The sequence below is a fragment of the Achroia grisella genome, unplaced genomic scaffold (genome assembly GCF_030625045.1).
Source record: "Achroia grisella isolate CSIRO2021 unplaced genomic scaffold, CSIRO_AGI_Agris_v1 utg1080, whole genome shotgun sequence".
NCBI classification, from domain to species: domain Eukaryota; kingdom Metazoa; phylum Arthropoda; class Insecta; order Lepidoptera; family Pyralidae; genus Achroia; species Achroia grisella.
The window spans coordinates 784,361-805,754 of NW_026712570.1; the positions used below are offsets into that span (position 1 = coordinate 784,361).

A 21,394-nucleotide genomic window follows, 5' to 3' on the forward strand; every position below is an offset into this window, starting at 1 on the left:
AAGGAGGACTACTGGTCGAAAGGTGTGGTGTATCGGCGCTACCGTGGCAGATTACCATCATCAGTGCCGTGATCACACAAAAAATTTATATCATTATTTCATAAGTATGTTATACCATAAGGTATTTATAATATAGACCAGTAGTAGATAAAATAAATATGAATAAAAATCTATTTATTACATATATAGATTGTCGGAATAACATGGCTTGTACTGTATACGGGAGTTCATTGACAACCTCGGTGTTCTAGGGGTTTAGTACACCGCTTTACGTCTTATGGTCCCAGGTTCCATTCCTACCACGGTGCAAATATTTATATTCATCAGTATGATTGTTTGTATCGGTCTTTGTGTCTTCTATGTATATTATGTATGTATGTATTTACAAAAAAAAATATCTATGTATTTATATCAATTGTCTAATACCCATAATACAAACTCGGCATAGCTTAGGACTGGATGGCGCTGTGAATTGTCCAGGGTTATTATTATTAATACAAGCGGCAAGAACAGATGAAACATTCAAGGAAACCTGTGCAAAATGTTTTGACAAAATACCTCTGAAATTTTGAGCTAATAATCTGTGGTTAAGCAACAAGGATACTTTCGACCCCATGACTCCGAACCGCCACGGCGCCTCGAGGCGTTCCGTGTGGTTTTTTTTAATGGGTAAAATTCCCACATAGGTCCACTCTCTGTCACTCGATGGATGGACTTTGCAAGAGCTTTTTACACATTAAAAAATATGCTATATTAGGGAAAAGCAACACGCGGCCCGCAGGCCACTTGGAGCCAAATAAACATGTTGATGCGACCCGCCATGCATTTCTATATTTGAATATATATTTTCGACTTTCTACCATAAATATATTGTTATTTAATTAATTTTAATTAAATTGTAGCATTCTAAACTGAAACAATTTTTTGTGATGATGTATTCACTTGTCGGCGACATGTTTAAACATGCAAAGCTAAAATTTGCATTAAAATTTGTACAGAGAATCTTTATTTTTTTCAAGTTTTATAAATTTTTATTCTAAATATTTTTTTATGTAAATTGGTCTGTTCATTAAAAAGGTAGCTTACCCCTGGGCTACATATTAATATAAAAATAATATCAGTAGAGAAAAGATTGTATCTAAACTTACTGTAGCGAACTCCTTGATAAGATTTTATACTACTTTTAAATTTTGTAATAATATTCTTTGACATATACCTTTCTATTATATATCGCTGTCATACTAGTCGCATTTTATTTAATCTCCGTATTTTCCTCATTAAAACCCTCAGCACCTCTCACTCATCAGACACATTTGATACCTCCGCTTCACTTACCATTTATTTGTTATCAAATATGAAAGTACAGAAGGGAATTTACTTGTACATTTTACTTGTTTGAAGCATGGAAACATCCCATTCTGTTTTTTTTTTACTTACACTATCAGTTTAGAAATACATAAGCATTTTTGCTTTGACTGGGACAGACAGACTGAAACCGGAACAATATGGTCAACTTATAACTGTTTTTTTTTTAACCACATAGTAAATAGGCCTTGAATCATACACCCTACGGTTAAACCGGATCTGCCCGTTTACCATCAGATGGGCCTTATGCTTGTATACCACCGTCGTAATGACCACCATAAAGAAAATATAAAGACTGACGGAATCTAATTGAACATCAAGCATCATCTTTTCTACATTTTTTTCGACTACTAGCTGACCCTTGCAACTTTCTTTTGCATCACACTTATCATTATATATCGCCCAATTTATATAGTATCTTTTTAAATTATAGCCTATGTCTTATTATGATGTATAACCTACATTACTGTAAAGTTTCATCCAAATTTGTTCAGTAGTTTTTGCGTGAAAGAGTAACAAACATCCATCCATACTCACAGTTTCGCATTTATAATATTAGATGATGAAGATGTCAATTGTATTTATGCAATTTTTTCTAATGTCAATGTGTAAACCATAAATTTAAACAAATTTTTTACATATCCTGGAGTTGATAACTCTTCAAAACCGCAGCAGTCTTTCAAAATCGTCTACGGGCGTGGCTCCGTCTTAAATATATCATTTTTGTATTGCCTCATTATCAATTGAAGTTATTTTGTATTGCCTCACAACATCAACAGAAACGATTTCATATAGTATTACATAGTTAACCTACTATATTAAATAGTATTTCGTCTAAAATTACCCGATATACCTACCTACCTATCGGATAAATTTAAAGAATGTAGAACACATTATCTGAAAATTGTAAAATATAAGGCATCAAGATGCAATACAAAACGTATACAATGTAGATATGTTTTGATTTTAATGTAACATCTCTTTTCATAATTATTATACTTATATATATAATAGATCTGATAGGAATTATATCTCACCTGTAGACGTATATATATCTCTATAGGTACCATAGACATTACAGGACAGACAGAAACAATTTTAAGACACATCTGACGTAATAAAAAAATGGATTGAATGCATTCATTAGAATAGAATAGAATAGAATAGAATAGAATAGGAAATCTTTTATTCAAATAAACTTAATTTAAGCACTTTTGAATAGTCATAGTTATCATTCTTTTAATCTACCGCTCATTCGGAAAGCTGTCTCATTATCAACCGAACGTATAGATTTTAAAGATATTTGGTACACAGATCAAATCCTAGACACATAGAAAACAATTTAGTTTACACGAGCAAAGCGAAGGATTTTAATTTAATATTACATTCCCTTAATTATAGATAGAAATTTCTGAAATAACGGGAAAGGAACTACGTGTACAAGTTCGCGCAGGTGTATTTTATAAGTAGCAACGTTATTTATAGAATGAGTAAACAGTGATTAATCATGAGCATGATTGAATATATTCTCATTCTATTGCATTTTCTTATGTAAGATGATTTCCCGTATTGATACATCGAGGGTGTTGACCTATTTACATGTTTGTACCAGGGATGTTAGGGAGCTCCGTAACCGTAACCGAATCCGAAATAAAAGTTACGGATAATATCAGATAGGGGCAGAGCCTAATTGGATCACGTTATGTAATCATTTTATTAGCTATTTGCATTTTACTTTTGAAATTCCTTCTAACATTATTATCCGTAACCGAAACTTACGGATAATCCGAAATAATTTCATATCCGCATCCGTATAATATATATAATAATCATTCCTACATCCGAAACCTATCCGTATCCGAAATTTCATATCCATAACATCCGTGGTTTGGAAGAACCAAATCTGCATGTTACACATATCAATGAATCATTACAAGACTGCGACAAGAGTGGACGTAGGCGAAACCAAGTGACACACAAGCACGTAATCCTTCGGCATCCTGCATAGATGACGAATGAGTAGCTACCTTCGTAATGTTAGCATCGAGCTCCAAATAGGGCATTTAATGTAGTGCGGTGGTACGTTTATTTTGGTCGGTGTCCGTCCATCGGGAGGCGGGTGTGATACTCAGCTATTCCGGGCGAGGCAGGTTTTCGGGGAATGTCAACAAACGCTCGGGCACGGCCACTCATTCAATGAACTCTATGCAGCGACGCCGGTGGCGGACCGGTCCGCTCGACTCGGGTATTCATAAAAATTATGCTCCCAGACGCGCTCAATGGACTGCCGTCGCGTCGCTCCTTGTTTGCCGTTGCTTATACTTTTTCTAAACTCTTTCATGGACCACGGAACGCTCCTACGAGGCCGTGATTCATGATTCTTTACAATCGCCCCGACCAGACTACTCGATTAGAAATTAATTCAATAGAAAACTTTCGTTCGCGTGTCAGCAATTATGTTACTGCCGGTTCATTGGTCAATTTCAGTGTTGTATATTGTTGAGGCTATCGCACAGAACGTGCCGTAGTATTTATTATTGTACTCACGGTACAGGTGTGCGGAAAACATTGCACAAGTTTACGAAAACCAATCACTGGTGTGGGCGGCTGTGACGTCGTTTTGACCTCACTACTTTCCGAACATTGCCCAACATTTTATTAGATCAAAGAAACCAAACGTGTTCATCTAAACCGCGATGCGTTAATATTTCCAATCTTTAACTAAAACTAGTTCAAGATTATTACAATTAACATTTTTAGTGCAACATTTCAAATCAATTCGAAATATCTTTATTAATGTAGGTCTATTACAGACTGTTATGATATGTCAAATCTACCGTCAGTTCGGAATGATTTCGAAATGAGAAGAACTGACAAGAAACTTAGCTCTTATTCTTTTCAAATAAATGTTGTACATGTTTATAATAATAGATAAATTTTTAAATTCAATTTTGGGAGAATAGTGACCACCAGCATGCTGCTATTGCAAATTTATATATTTAGCCAACAGTAAAATAATAATGAACGAAAACGTAATAATGAACGGAACGTGAGAACTCCAGTAGTCTCGGGTACCTGCCTGCCCGAATAATAGAAGTAATCCCATATAGTATTGTGAGATGAATGAAAAACATTTGTTAAGGATTTAGTTTCATATAATTTTCTTTTAACAAATGATCAATAGAAAACTGTATAATTAACAAGTAGTGTCTTAACAGATACTTCAAAATTAGCAATGTAGGTAATATTTTACAAATACTTTGGAATGTTCATATAAACAATCTCATATGAATCAATTGACAACACGGATTCCCCGTCACAACGTCGACACTTTCATCACAAGCTCGTGGTAGGATAGAGTAGGCCGGCCAGCGAGCTGGCGGGCCGGTGGGCCAACGTGATCGTCACACATATCAAATACATAGGAATATTATCCAACAGTCTAGAATAAAAAACCCCACCGGCTCGCTAGCACCTGGCCGCCGTGATGTCACAGCCCACAGACAAAATTTGCTATTTTTTTGTAATCGCTCCACAATGTAAGCTGCCAAACGAAATAAGAAATTACATTACGTGTTAAATAGAGAGCATATAATTAAGAAGCGACAGCTGTCGAGCATTGGACTTGGACATTACAAAGATGGTAGCTACCAGTTTTTCCACAGATACACAAACGTTATCGGTACAGGCCTGTAGGACTGCACTGCAGTTCTGAACAATGCTGGACACCGCCGCGCGGCAAGAACGTAGACAAGAAAGCCTGGACAGCTTGCAGCTTACATGACAGAGTGACAATTTATACACCATCCAATGTAATGTTACAATTTTTACATAAGACTTGGAGATTCATGATGAGATTACAATGGGTACAGACGCGAGGCCATGCTTAGCAGGGTGAAATGAAAATGCAACCGTTATCCGCTCGGTTAGGCGTTCGATGCGACAGATCAAGATTAACTAAGTAAAGCAGTCAATAAATAAACGATCATAAATATCTAATAAATACCTACACAGGCTATATTTACAAGAAGCCTTTCATCAAGGGCACTTTCAGCCTTCAAACAAATATAATACAGCACTATCCCATGGGATATCAGGTATAAATTAAAAATAATGTAAAGCTGCCAGCTTAACTCTCGTATTACAAAATAATACTGAACCAGTAAAATACTCTATGCGCGAGATGGAATGTGCGGGCTCATGCCTCTTACAGCAGGAACCAACTGTGCGCTACTCGCTGTCCACACATTGCATGAGCATACAAATTCATCACAATTCTATTTGTATAGAATGCAACACTAATAAATACAATTAACATAGATTCACATTTACATAAATAGTACAGTGGCAGAGCAGTCAGCCTGCACATGTACCTAGGGTACCGAGTAATTTGCTACAATAACAAACAATAACATGCAGTGCACAGTGCTCGGTCACAGTGGAGACCTTGCACTGCACACACCACCCTCCCGGGCTGAACAGGCATCTCTCCACTTTATCCAGCGCTAAGTCTATGTAAACTGTGACTGTAACTGGAGAGAGCCTCCTCAGCCCGAGAGGACAGCAGGCTTTTGTACCTGGTGATACAGAGCCGACAACAATACATAACATTATAACAGATCTACTTGGAGCGAGTAGCATTAGGTACATGGTTGATGTTCAATCTCACACATCCAACATATACTGAACATGTTGCCATCAACAAAATCATGTTGAACTCAAGAAATGAACACTGGGTGACTCGAATTTAGTTTTTCACAATGTAACCACAACTTCCAAAGGTATCTGATCAGTATATACAAAAGAAATTCCTTGGAAATAAATTATAAACTTCGTAAAATAATTATCACATAAATTTTCTCATATCTTTTGTTATCTCGACATAACTTAACACATAATCTATCTATATGTACACCAGATACAATATAAACAAGGCAAATAGTCCGGTGGCCGGTTACACTGACCGGGAGGGGAGCCCTAGCGGTGGACGGGCGCGGGGGCCGGCGCAGGAGCCTTGCACAGCGAGACGCGGCCTCGGGGCGCCGCCACCGCCACCAGCTGGACCTGGCCGCGCTCCTCCGAGAACGGGGGCGCCTTCGCCCGCCGGTGGAGGCGCACCCACGCGCCGAAACAGACTAGAATGGCGAGGAACACCGCGACGGTCGCGCCGCCCGCGATCGACGCCGTCTCCATCATGAGGTGCCGGCTCGTCAGCACGTACGAGTCGTCCAGGTCCTTGAACTCACACCTCTGGCCCACAAAACCACTACGGCACTCACAGTTATAGATGGGACTGTCCGATATCACCACTGTGAAACACACTCCGCCATTGAGGCAGTAGTACTCCGAGTAGTCCGGCTCGCACTTGAACGTGGGGAAGGTGACGTTGAGCCTGGGCTGCGGCTGCGGCTGCGGCTGCGGGCGCTGCGGGCGCTGCGGGCGGGCGGGCCGCTTGGAGATGGAGCTGGAGCAGGCGGCCGCCAGCGCCCAGGCCGCCGACAGCGCCGCCCACCAAACTACCAACGATCGCATTTTCCGCACGATCCGGAGGGTCGGCGCTCGCGGTACGTGCACGATTTTGACATTGGACGGTGACTTATACGAAATCCGAGAGGCGATGACATGACCGCTTTCGAATTTCGAACTCAAACCCTTCGATCGCATCCGCGTCGGCGGTCCGCCCAGACATGTTTCCTGTGTTCACTTTTTTTTACGACGATCACTCGCTCATGACGGAGGCGCGGTTTCTACGAGCGCCCGAGATATCACATCGATCCTTCCGTGGCCATGTCGAAAGTGAAACACAGAATACGACTTGAAACTTGAATAGTCGTGGTTTACAATTATTCACGGAGCACATATACACACAATGTCCCGTTCGAAACGATACACACAAAATGGTGCTGAGCGAATCGCGATCACACTGTGCTCGACGAGTTGTCTATGCGCGACTGACGGAAGGCGTCTACTACATCCGCCATCTGCCGACGAGAATGAATGCGGTGAACTCGGTGCTTTCTGCTTCTGTGTGCGTTTAGTGTTTGTGGTGTGGCTATTCAACTATTGTACGCACAAACATAAAGTATTATAGTGTATGTAAGTCAACTTTTCTATAAGTGATTATTACATTATCAAGTATGTGGAATCAAACCAAATAATTTATGATTATATTTTCATGAACTTTTCATATCATTGTATAGTTTTACAATATTTTATATAGCTTAGGAATAATGCGTGAATTTAATTTTTTTTTATTCAATCCTGTATTTATGATCTTATAATTTAGTTGTGATTCCACACATCTTATAATGTAATACAGTTTTAAATGAATCTATTGTCGTTCCAAATTATTTTACTGATAATGTAAATTGTTATCGGTGAATTTAATTAATAACACTAGAATGAACAAATACTAAGTGAAAGTCTTATAATTAAACTTTCTAAATTTACAAACATAGTGATTACTATCTTATTGATCGACTTATGTCAAATTCATTACAGATCTGTGCTAAAAATGTCACTTATAAATCAATCAATCAATTTTTTCTGATCTGTGCATCAATCCCAGTTTTTACTTTTGTTTGTTATGTTAATATGTTTTTCACTTCGTTTTTTGAATTTCATAATGTTCCCTTAAATTATTCCATAACATCATTTATTTTCTCATAGTTTATAATATTGCACATAATGTCTGAGTCATCTAAATCGAAAAGTTCTTTGAATTTAAATCCATCACCAACTTTACAGTGCAAAGATCTTCACGAATATTTAAAAAGTAGATCTCCTCAGTTTCTTGAGACACTGTATAATTATCCTACGATATGTTTAGCAGTTTACCGGTAAGTGAACACACTACATTACTATGTATTTAACATTGTCAGTTTATATATTCTTATTTTAAGGTTATAATAGTTTTATTTTATTAATATTTCCTTCGTGTTCTTATAACTGCTCAAAACCAGCATTATGAAGAATAAAAGATACCTTTAAGTTCAACTGACATTGCCTGATTATTTGGCAGACGTAAAATACCAGACTTCAACAACCTGACATAAGCTGGAATATCTGAGGCCGGATTCTCAGAATCGCCTCTCACGAGATTTTACAACGGTCAATAAATCTGTTTATAGTCCGGAAGACTGATTGCTTGATGTTAAAGAAAAAAAAAACCTACTTTAGCAAAATTATACTTACTCCCACAGAGAATTGCCAGAACTGGCTCGACACTTTGTGATCCGGTTGCTATTTGTTGAACAGCCCGTGCCACAAGCTGTTGTTACGTCCTGGGTCTCCCAAACATATGCCAAGTAAGTACTGTGCCAGGTTGTCATATAAAATCGTTAAAATTCATTTATTTATTTCAATTACAATAATAATTTGTTTCAGGCATCCTTAGGCTACTGTAACCATTTACCATCGGATGGGCCGTTATGCTTGTTTGTCACCATAGTAGTATAAAAAAAAACTGTTACAGTAACTAGGTTTAATAAGTTTACTAATGAAGCGAAAGGTTTCTGCAACTAAGGGGGTGCATTTGTATTAAAAATTTACAATATGTTACTAAAATGTTTTACCAATAATAAAACAAACAATTTCTGAATCCACTGTAAAATCTTAAATTTTCTGTTTGTTAGTTACCTTTCAACATTAATCATAATTAAATTTGATGACATATACAGAGTTCCTAAGAATTTCATAATGAGAATTTATTTTATTACTTCATGAGCAAATTTTGTTTTATCTCAAAAATTCATATATTTACTAGTATTTGTATAGTAGCAAAATTAATAATATCCAGAGTGCTATGTCAGAGTGTGCAAGCATTTTTATTATATTATGTGTTTATGTTTGTTTGTCTATACACATTTATTTATTGTTCTTATATTATTATTTAGATTTTTTTTTATCTTACAATAAAATTAAATTGAAATTCAGTAAGTGCTTAACACTGTTTTATATAGCAATTCTGTATTTCAACCCTCCCGTGGTTGAAATAAAGGAATATTACAAAAATATATTGAGGAAATAGTTCTATAAACAGCAGCTAGTCTTTCTAAGAATGAGTTCAAAGAATTCTTTGAACAAGAAGAAAACAAAAAGTAATAATTCCGAAGAAAAGAAAGAAAGATAACCTTGTTTAATGCTGTTTTGTTTAGCACTGGAACTTATTGGAATGTATCCCCACCACTAAGTGAGGTCATATTGTATCATATATCTCCAATATTAATATATGCATTAAATCAATTCATAACATATTTTCCACAGAGAACAAAGCAAAGCCTGTGAGGCTCTGTCAGAACTCTCAGTATGGCAGGAGGCCCCGATCCCTGGAGGCATGCCCGGCTGGATGCTGGCACAATCCTTTAAGAAGAATCTGAAGGTTGCTCTTTTGGGAGGGTAAAATTATTATTTTTTTATGTGTGTATTATGAATGATCTTGGGAAGTGGCAGAGCTCCACCAACAGGAGGGTAGCTTATAAATTATGGATTAATGAGAAATATGCCTTTTTTAAGGTGATTCTACTCCTGAATATTCTACCCGGCTTTCAGATTTGTATATGGTTTACAATTAACTCTGAATAGTGAAGGTTTGCAGCTTAATATGACACAAATACCATCTAAATTAAGGTGGTATACAGCTAAACCACAGAGGCAAACTTTGTGTCAATTTATATTTCAAAGTGATCTTTGTATTAACAAATTACATTTCTAACAATCTTCAGATGTGGGGTTGACATCCCAGTGTCGCCATTTGACAATGGCAGAGCCATTGACAACTGGCGACTATCGTATAGGCGACATCTATACATATAAATAAAATTGGAGTGTCTGTTTGTAATATTGAGATAACCATTTTTTACTACATGCATATGAATATAAATATGGTAATACACCAAAATAACATTTTTACAATTTTTGTATCTCTGTCTGTTTGTTCCGGCTACTCTCTGAATTGGCTGGAGTAACTTAGGCTACTTTTATTTTAGAAAAATAAAGATAAGTTTCACGCGGACGAAGTCGCAGGAAAATCTAGTATTAAATATTATTGTGCTTCTACAGTGGTCGACCATGGAGCATGTCGTCATCACTAGAACCTGATGGGAAAGCGCGTGACGTCGCGTTCCTCGACGCGTACGCCCTAGAGAGGTGGGAGTGTGTGCTGCATTACATGGTGGGCAGCGCACAGACCGAGGGGATCAGTGCTGATGCTGTGAGGATACTACTCCATGCTGGCTTAATGACCAGGTACCGTCTGTTCTATTTTTTGTAACTAAAATTTCAGAACAATTAACACGCCATCTAGTTCCACGGTGAGCAAAGCTTGTGTTATGGGTATTAGACAACTGATATAAATACATAGATATTTTTTTATTATACACGACTGATACAAATAATCAAACTCATGAATACAAATGTTTGCATATGTTTCCGTGCGAGGAATCAAACCCGCGACCACTAGAAGTAAACCAAGGTGCGTAAACCGCTATCTACGATAAAAATCTTTATAAATATACATAAAATTGTATCATATGTTCGTAATTTCAAATGCATACGGAAGTTGTATACTTCCGTATGCATTTGAAATTACTCTCTCTCTACATAAAAAATAATAATTTTCTGTGTGTCAGTTTGTTTTTCATAATCTCTGAAAAGGCTGGACCGATTTTGACTGGACTTATACTCGCTAGCTAATGTTATAAAGAATAACTGTGACTACTTTTATTTATTTAAAAATATATATATAAATTCCACAAAAATAATAGATAGTTATGATCATCATCTGCTTCTTCCTTATCCTATTTATTTGTGGTCGTCGTAATATGTTTTTCTCTTCCATTCATCCCTGTTCGCAGTCATCTCGTTATTTACTTCCTTTCTTACCATATCATCTTTCACACAGTCCATCCATCTCTTTTTCGGCCTTCCCCTGCCCTTATAACCATCCACAGACATATGTAACACCTTCCTTAAAATATGATCTTCATTCCTACGCATTACATGCCCACCACGACAGACGATCACTCTTCAACCTCTCCGACACCGCCGCCACTTTCATACTTCCTCTAATGTATTCATTCTTTATCTTATCCATTCTTGTCACACCACACATCCATCTCAACATTCGCATTTCAGTTGCATGCAGTTTTCTTTAAAAAAATAGGTGGTACTAAATATTTTTTTTCTGTAAATCCACAGAGATGCTGAAGACGGTTCTGCCGTGATCACTCGTGCCGGATTTCAATTTCTTCTACTTAGCACTGCGAAACAGGTATCATACCTACCTTTTTAGACTATGTATAAATTTATTACACTATGTCATATAGTCGAAGTCGCCACAAGTTCGAACTTTATAGACAGCATGACTTATTTATGCTTATTAAATATTATTATTATTTGTATGTGTTGATATCATATCACTAAATGAGCTCCATTGCCGATCTGCTCCGATTTCCGGTATTTAGGTTCACTCCTCCAAAGCAATGGCGAATTAGACCGAACCATAAAGCACAGGATTAGCTCAGGTTGGATGAAGTGGCGGCAGGTTACGGCGACGACGTGCGACTCACGAGTTCCCCTTAAACTTAAGGTCAAAATTGACAAGACCATGATCCGGCCTGCTATTTTGTATGGATCAGAGTGCTGGCCCTAAATGTGACGCATGAAAGACGACTGCATGCAATTGAAATGCGAATGTTGAGATGGATGTGTGGTGTGACGAGGATAGACAAGATAAAGAATGGATACATCAGAGGAAGTATGAAAGTGGCACCGATGTCAGAGAGGTTAAAGAGTAATTGTCTATCTTGGTATGGGCATGTAATGCGTAGGAATGAAGATCATATCCTAAGGACGGTGTTACATATGAATGTGGATGGAACCGAAAAAGAGATGGATGGACTGTGTGAAAGATGATATGGTGAGAAAGGGAGTAAATAACGGAATGACTGCGAACAGAGATGAATGGAAGAGAAAAACATATTACGCCGACCCCAAATAAATGGGATAAGGAAGAAGCAGATGATGATGATGATGATTTGTATGTGTTGATTATCAACTAACAAAGTGGCTGGGACCGACAGGGAAAAGGCGAGTAGGTCGACAGAGGATAAGATGGTCTGATGACATTAAAGAAGTGGCCGGGGAAAACTGGATGAGTGTGGCTGTGAATAGAGGACAATGGAACAAGCTGGAGGATGCTTTTACCCACATGGGACCATATATATAAAGAAAATAAATTAGTCCTAACTTAAAATATTAATAAAAATTGTAATTGATGAACAAATATATATAAAACAATGGTAACTGACATAGTGATCTATCAACGCGCAGCCCAAACCACTGGACGGATCGGGCTAAAATTTGGCATGCAGGTAGATGTTATGACGTAGGCATCCGCTAAGAAAGGATTTTGATAAATTCCACCCCCAAGGGGATAAAATAGGGGATGAAAGTTTTTATGAAACTTTGTCAAGAAATTAAGCGAAGCCGCGAGTAAAAGCTAGTGGACAATAAAGCTTAAATAAATAAATGTGTTGATTTTTTTATTGCTTTTTTTTTCAGGTGTGGCTGTTCCTTCAGCATTACTTGCACACGGCTGAAAAAAGAAGTTTGAGCGCTGCGGAGTGCCTCGCTTTTCTTTATCAACTCAGTTTTAGTACCCTAGGCAAAGTGAGTATTACAATTTATTTATTCCTTAGATAGATAGATAAGAAGACGCAGCGTGGGAAGGCCTCCAGCAAGGTGGACCGACGATCTGGTCAAGATCGCTGGAAGACATTGGATGCGAGCAGCGCAGGACCGATCGTCGTGGAGATCTTTGGGGGAGGCCTATGTCCAGCAGTGGATGTCTTCCGGGCTGCGATGATGATGATGAGATAGATAAAATTTTTATTCGTTTCAAAATATTACATACACAAATCTATAAACAAGTATATACATGTACGGAAATTATACATATAGACTACAAGCCTATGAAAAAAAACCTGTGAAATTAACCAACAAGAATAACGCCTAGTAGGCCTAGTTTAGCCATATGCTTGTTTAATTTACAAATATTTGATATAACAATTGCCTATATAAACACCGTAAATTGAATAAACACATAGCAAAATGGACTCAGCGTAACAACAATCAGCATATTATGTCAAGCAAAAGAGGAAACGCCACTACACATCCTATGTGGTTGTAGCCCACTCATGCATAAACGAAATATCTCCTTTGGAAAGTTTACACTCTTACCCGAGGAGATAAAAACCATCGCTCCTAAGAATATCCTTCAATTCTTAACCCTAACGGGTCTAGGTAGCCAACTTTAAAAAGCGCGAGCAAAATAGATCTATACAGGTCTCAGTGCTATAGGTGACCTGACAATAGGCCAAATAAATTAAAATAAATATGAACAAATAAAAAAAACTGTCGCCTGTACATTAACAGCGGTCAACAAGTTATAGTGATAGTAACATGTGTTGCCATTGCGAAGGACTAAAATGTCATTCACCATTATCCTGTAATCTCTAATCTTTTTAAAGACAAATTTAAAATCTATAGTGCTGACAATGTTATCAGTATAACCTCTTGTTATACTGTAATTATTTATATAAAAAAACATCTATTTAAAAGAGCAACACACAAGTTTCTTGTGATGAATCTGCATTCCGAATGAGTGGTAGAATCAAAATATGACTATTCAAAAACTTATTTACTCATACTATGCACTTTATTAAAAATTATATAAAATAAAAATAAATGCGAAAGATTATTTTATTAAATCAACATGCAACGGCCTACGTGTTAGGTCGAGATTACCTACACGGTGGACACGTACTTGCTTCTGCTACCGATTCTATTCTTAAGCTGGAATTCTACGCTTTTATTTTGCTGTTTCGCAATATATACTAGTATATACTTGCAAGACCATTTTTAAAGGAATTATAAACCCCGAATTGGGGTTCAAATCTCCGGCCCGGAACACCGCACGACCTGAGTGCTAAACGGCCTACACCGCTAGTACCCGTGTCGACTGCCGTCGTGTGACGCAGGATGCTCCAGGGCAGTGGTATTCGGTGCTACTAGATGCTAAATTGTGCGATTTTGTGAATGGACAAAGAACCTCCTTACGAACTACAGTGCTAACTATATATATTACATAACTTATGTCACATAATTATATTCTTTCACACAATCCGGATTTTATTTAACTTATTTTAACAAACTACTAAAAGTGTGACATCTATTCAAAAGTGCTTGTAATGAGTTTATTTGAATAAAGATTATTTCTATTTCTCAACATCCAATGAATATATGTTTTTTTAATGGATGTTAATATATATTCACTTACAATTTAACGGGGAAGATGAAGGTGAGGTCAGGTGAGTTTGTCCATCGAGACAAATTCGCTAGGAATTTAACACAATGGTTTTTCAAGGACACGAGGATTTTATATATTACTAACACCCACCATACTAGCATACACGTACCAACTACACCCTATTTTTAATATTAGTATTTAAATTAATATTTTGCCATTTAAATTTAAATACTAATATTAAAATAGGGGTTGGTGGTAGAAAGGTGAAAATCTAGGGTTGTATGTGTTTTTAATGCCACATTATAAAAACAAAAAAAAATGTCCATTAAATAAATGTTAGCGATGGACACCCCTTATCACTTACGGGTATGAAAAATAGACAGTATCCGATTCTCAGACCTGCCGAATATGTTTTTTTTTTTTTATAACACGGGACAAACGAGCATGCATCACCTGATGGTAAGTGATTACCGCCGCCCATGAGCACCCGCAACACCAGGGGAATTGCAAGTACGTTGTCGGCCTTTTAAAAAGGAATAAGCTCTTTTCTTGAAGGTTTCAATATCGTATCGGTTCAGAAATACCATTGCTGGAAGGTGATTCCACAATGTGGTTGTGCGAGGAAAAAGTTTCTAGAAAACCGCACTGTGGAAGACCGCCATTCATCCAGATGATCAGGATGGTATTTCATATATAAAATGTCATAAAAATCAGTCAAGCGGTTTCGGAGGAGTATGGTAACTAACAATGTGACACGAGATTTTTATATATATTTAATTTATGTTATAGGATTACAGTACAGAAGGTATGAGCAATAACATGCTGGTGTTCCTGCAGCATTTGAGAGAATTTGGACTGGTTTATCAAAGAAAGGTATATATTGTTTTAACTATACATCAATATCCGGGTTTCCTCGATGTCAGTGGGTTTTAATTTAATACAGTACTAAGGTTGCCTGAAGGAGATCGTGAAGCGATCTCTTGCAGGCGATAAGGCTGCATTGTTATATATAAGTCTTGTTTATTATTGGTTTTTTTTTCATTTTATACATAACTAGCTGTCCCTACAAACGTTGTTTTGTCTTAAAATAAAAAAAAAATTAGGGGTGGACTACCCCTAACATTTAGGGGGATGAAAAATAGATGTTGGCCGATTCTCAGACCTACTCAATACGCTCACAAAATTTCATGAGAATCGGTCAAGCCGTTTCGGAGGAGTATGGGAACGAAAACTGTGACACGAGAATTTTATATATAAGATTGTCTAAATCTTTTCTATGAGAGGAACAATAAAGAGTTTCATTTATTCATTCATACAGTACAAGTTTAATCTATACATCTACTAGCTACTCGCCCAGGCTTCGCCCGGGTGTACATGTATTATACATATAAACCTTCCTCTTGAATCACTCTATCTATTAAAACAACCCGCTTCAAAATCCGTGCGTAGATTTAAAGATATAAGCATACATAGGGACGGACAGACAGCGACTTTGTTTTATACTATGTAATAATACATATAAATAAAATTGGAGTGTCTGTTTGTAATATTAAAATAACCGTTTTTTACTACATGCATATGAATATAAATACAGTGCACACACTAAAATAATATTTTTTACAATTTTTGTCTGTCTGTCTGACTGTTTGTTTCGGGTAATCTCTGAAATGGCTGGACCGATTTTGACTGGACTTTTTTTTGGTGTATGCGCCGTATTTATATTCATACGCATGTAGTAAAAAACTGTTATTTCAATATTACAAACTGACACTCCAATTTTATTTATATGTATAGAGTTTATTACTAACATAGGGTAAGTTATGTTATTATGCTTTACTAAAAAAATGGATCAAGTCTGAATTTTTTTATAATCGTAACGTTTATTTATATGTATAGAGTTTATTACTAACATAGGGTAAGTTATGTTATTATGCTTTACTAAAAAAATGGATCAAGTCTGAATTTTTTTTATTTTTTTATAATCGTAACTTGATGTTGGGTTGCAGCGTAAAGCGGGCCGTTTTTACCCGACGCGGCTGGCGCTGAATATCGCGCGGGTACGGGGCTCCAGTGCGGGCCCGGAGCTCGGCCCGCAGTCGCAGGCGCAGCCCGGCTACATCGTGGTGGAGACCAACTACCGCGTGTATGCGTACACACAGACCAACCTACAAGTCGCATTGCTGGGACTCTTCACCGAGCTTATGTATAGGTCAGTATTTTTATTAATCGTGATAGAATTGTTGTATATCTTAAAGGTATTACACTGGTAAGGCACTAGTGTCAAATCGATTCAAAATATATTTATTATTCATGTAGGTTCATTTGGTACATCTTTTATTTTATTTTAGTACTAGCTGTTGCCGCGACTTCGTCTGCGTGGAATATTGTTTAATTTTTTTAAATAAAAGTAGCCTAAGTTACTCCTTATTACATCAGCTACCTACCAAAAAAATTCGCGTCAAAATCGGTCCATACGTGCCAATGATAAACAGACCGACATGCAGACGGACAAAAATAGTAAAAACTGTTATTTTGATGTATGTACCATATTTATATTCATTTGAATATAGTAAAAATGCTTATTTCAATATTACAAACAGACACTCCAATTATATTTATATGTATAGATAATGGTAATATCATCTCAGAACAATTCACACAGCGCCATCTAGTTCCAAGCTAAATAAAGTGTATATATTCTTTATAGCACTCAAATACATTATGTTCTTTAGAAATAATGTGAACAAAGACGGACTATCTCTAAATGAGATCATGGCCAGTCAAGTGTGGGATAGCAAGTGTTGAGTGCGTCAAAATGTGCAAATAATTTAAGAAAGATGTTAAATATAATTAAAACTTGTGTCAAGACACAATCATACTACATGATTATAATTTCGAAATTTTCGTATTGGATTTGATTGTTTTTTTATTTTAATTTTGACTTTCATTGTAGTTGTCTGTGTGCAGGTTCCCGAACCTGGTGGTGGGCGTACTGACCCGCGAGTCTGTCCGCGCTGCTCTGCGTGGCGGCATCACGGCGCAGCAGATACTGCACTACCTGCACCACCACTCGCACCCGCAGGTCATCACCACTTACCACCCCTTCCCTACTGACCGATCCACCGTCCAATTTAAACGGGGATCTACGATTCCCGATCGATTTCCCGGTCGATTTAGAATATAAAAAAATGTGGGATGTTCAAAAACCTATCAACCTATGCAAGTGCGCGTCTATCGAAAGGAACGGGGAATTTCTGGTCGCTTGCTTTTGATCTGTGTATTTTTAATCTGTGTAATTTTTCTAAGTGTGTTGTAAGGTGTCATCCATAAATATATATAACCACTTACCACTTTCTTTAAAAGAGATAAAAAATGATAAAATATTTATAAGAAATCTCAAGACATTATTGATTAAAAAATGTGATTATATAATTTTAGAATATAAAAATGACATATTGAATTAAATATATATACAATTTCAAATTATTAATTATTATTACTATTTTTTTATTATTATTATATATTATATAAAAAATAACTCGTCCTCCTCTCTTCTCTTCCGCTTGCTGCCCAACAGGGTCCATAATTAACCTACCTAACCTTTGAAATGTACCTGTCTATCTATTTACTGTAAAATTATGGAATGCAAAGCTTAAATAAATAAATAAAAAAATAAGTAGATTTAACCCAGGGCCCCACAAATTCACGATCCGCCCCTGGCTAGACCACTGAGGCCGTCTTAAAATACTTTTTTTTAATGTTTATAGATGCTGAATACAGAGACTGGCGGCATCCGGTCGAATTCCGTGCTGCCTCCCACTGTGGTGGACCAGATACGGCTGTGGGAGACGGAGAGGAACCGGTTCACCTACACTGAGGGTGTCGTGTACAATCAGTTCCTATCACAGGTGAGCACTTATCTATCTATCTATCTAATGGGAATGAGAAGTAGATAGATATATGTCTATCTTATGGAAGAAAGAAATACATATATATGTGTGTCAAGTACATTGTAGTATCTGTAATGTTTTATTAAATAAATAACCCTCAATAACTAAATAAAATGTCATTGTTTCAAAACTAGAAGCTAGAATTGCCTAGACCTTTCATATAAGTCAATTAAATTAACCACGCCGTCTTAATCATTATCTAAACACTTTTAAAATGATATGTAATACTGACATTGTGTAAGTTTAAGTCAATTAAATTAACTACACCATCTTAATCATTATCTAAAAATGATATATAATACTTCTGTGTAAGTTTAAAACTTTAAAGGAAAAAATAATTTAAATAAATGAAAAGAAACTTAAAATCTTGTCTTCTCATTTTTCTATTTAACAAACGATGTGTTGATCGAGGATTGAATCTTTTACCATCGGAAAATTAACTCAATGTACCAAACTGCTGCTAGGATCTAATCTACCATCTAACAGTATGTAATCATCTAACATTTAAATTTGATCTCGGTACAGGCGGACTTCGTGGTGCTCCGCGACTACGCCAAGAGTCAGGGCGTGCTGACGTGGCACAACGAGCGCACCCGCACCATGGTGGTCACACGCAGCGGACACGACGACGTCAAGAAGTACTGGAAGAAGCACTCCAAGAGCTAGTTTTATTTTAAAGGATGATTATGGAATGATGCACCCACCTGCGCTAACGGTTTACGCTGGCAGGGTTCCAGTGGAGGGTCAGGTCAGTTGGCCCATCTTGACAAATTCACCAGAAATTTATCACGATGGTTTCCAGGGGGAACCGCGTGGAAGTCCTGACATGGTACATTGTTAGCGATGGAGTAATTAGTCAACATTGCTAACAATCCTTTTCACCCCTCCAAGTGTTAGTGCATCATCTACCATCACCCCTCTCATCGATACCCGTTTAATTAAAACGGGGATCGAAATTACGGCCTGAGCCAAGGTTTTAATCCCCAGTGGAATCCTCAGACTAAAGTCGTGTCCGTCAGGCGGGAGATGGCCTTCATATCCTCATAAGTCCTTTGGTTTGGAGTGCCATCTGCACTCGTCCCCCTATCGTCCGGTGAAGCTGTAAACGCCAGCTGTTGCCACCAGTCGTCGAAATAAACAAATTATCAATGAAAATTAATGGCCAAATATCTTTGCAGATGTAATACACCTATCCCTAGAATATATTGTTTTGCGAGGTGTATAGTGCAATCTAGTACTAGTACCTACTTGGAACTAGATGGCGCTATGTGAATTGTCCAGAGTGATTATTAATATAATCACTCCAAACATGATGAGACAGCCTTCCGAATGAGCGGTAGATTAAATAAAATGTGATGACTATTCAAAAGTGCTTCAATGTAAGTTATAAATCAATAAATCAATCAATTATCTAGTCTTTTAGAGATGACAAGGAACGTAAAATTCAAATTTATGTTTTCTTTACATGAACTAAAGAGACTGTAAAAAATCGATAAAAAATCGTTTAGCTTACTATGAGATTAGGCAGTTAGGCAGTGAAATTGCAATGGTATGATATCTTAGCTCTCTGGAAAGGCAACATTGGCAAGAGTGCTATCACGATTTTCAAATGATAATCTGATGTCTGTAGTGCTGTTCATGTATATAGGCAACGGTTGCCAGTTACCATCATGTGGACCGTCATTTGTTTGCCAAAATGTCCTCTTATCAAAGGCCAAAAATCTTGTATTTATTCGAGAAACTTCGTACGGTCGGTGTCTCTATTCCTCGCCTCTCGACATCCTATGTATATAAAAGAGTACTCTTCTCCACTCAAGTATATTGATTGTAACAAAGCATAATTATAATATCATATAATCACGACTACTATCCGAGATGGTGTAATCAGAGGCATTGTCAAATATTGACGTCAAGAAGAATGCAATGAAATGAAAATTTATCCTTTTGTCCACTTATCTGATCCTGTAAACGTATCGTCCAAAATTTCCTTTACCTGAACGATTGTTTCGCAAATTTTGTATATTGGCAAAATCACAGGAGTGCCAAGCCATTAAAAAGAAAAAAACATATATGTCAGTGTCAGTTTATAGTAATTTTGACATTAAAGTAATGCAGGATGTACAGACTAGTTTTAATGTCAAAATCGCTAAAATATATGTTTGTATTATATAAATTGTCAACTACACTTTATACTAAGATATAGTGTAATATAGTTTAAAAATATATTTTTTTTTAATGTTAATGAATGAATGGTAATGCGTTGATGTTTAATACTACTTGTAAATATATTGTTTCTTTCAACTAGTATTTTATTTTCGAAATCTTAAGAAAAAAAAAACTGTGTTGTCTACTCATTGAATAATCGTGAGTTGCATACCAATAGTATTTGCAATGGAATGCATTTAGCCTATGCCTTTTGCTCTAGTGACACGAGAGAAGTTTAACACGACACGAGTTAAGCTTCTATATATCTGAACTAGCTTTTGCCCGCGGTTTCGCTCGCGTTAATATATCCCCTTAGGGGTAGAATTTATCAAATTCCTTTCTGGATGCCTACGTCATAGTAGCTTTATGCATGCAAAGTTTCAGCCTGATCGGTTTAAAATTGACAAAGTTTCATACAAACTTTCATCCCCTATTTTTTCCCTTTGGAGGTAGAATTAATCAAAATCCTTTCTTAGCGGATGCCTACGTCATAACATCTACTTGCTTGCCAAATTTCAGCCCGATCCGTCCAGTGGTTTGGGCTGTGCGTTGATAGATCACTATG

At 36.9% G+C, this 21,394-nt stretch overlaps 2 protein-coding genes across 2 annotated transcripts; one reads left to right on the top strand and one right to left on the bottom strand.

Annotated features, from left to right (window-relative positions):
• Positions 1-4,512: 4,512 nt before the first annotated feature.
• Positions 4,513-7,446, bottom strand: LOC131842316 (pro-epidermal growth factor-like). The gene has a single exon (XM_059190859.1). The coding sequence runs from the start codon at positions 7,027-7,029 to the stop codon at positions 6,343-6,345; it is 687 nt and encodes a 228-aa protein (XP_059046842.1). The 5' UTR covers positions 7,030-7,446; the 3' UTR covers positions 4,513-6,342.
• Positions 7,447-7,939: 493 nt separating this feature from the next.
• LOC131842305 (general transcription factor IIH subunit 4) lies at positions 7,940-19,361 on the top strand. The gene is made up of 11 exons (XM_059190847.1): positions 7,940-8,204; positions 8,568-8,672; positions 9,631-9,762; positions 10,426-10,611; positions 11,563-11,635; positions 12,928-13,035; positions 15,464-15,547; positions 16,681-16,883; positions 17,642-17,756; positions 18,442-18,582; positions 19,150-19,361. Exons 1-11 carry the CDS (start codon positions 8,053-8,055, stop codon positions 19,288-19,290), a joined length of 1,440 nt encoding a protein of 479 aa, XP_059046830.1. The 5' UTR covers positions 7,940-8,052; the 3' UTR covers positions 19,291-19,361.
• Positions 19,362-21,394: the final 2,033 nt, after the last annotated feature.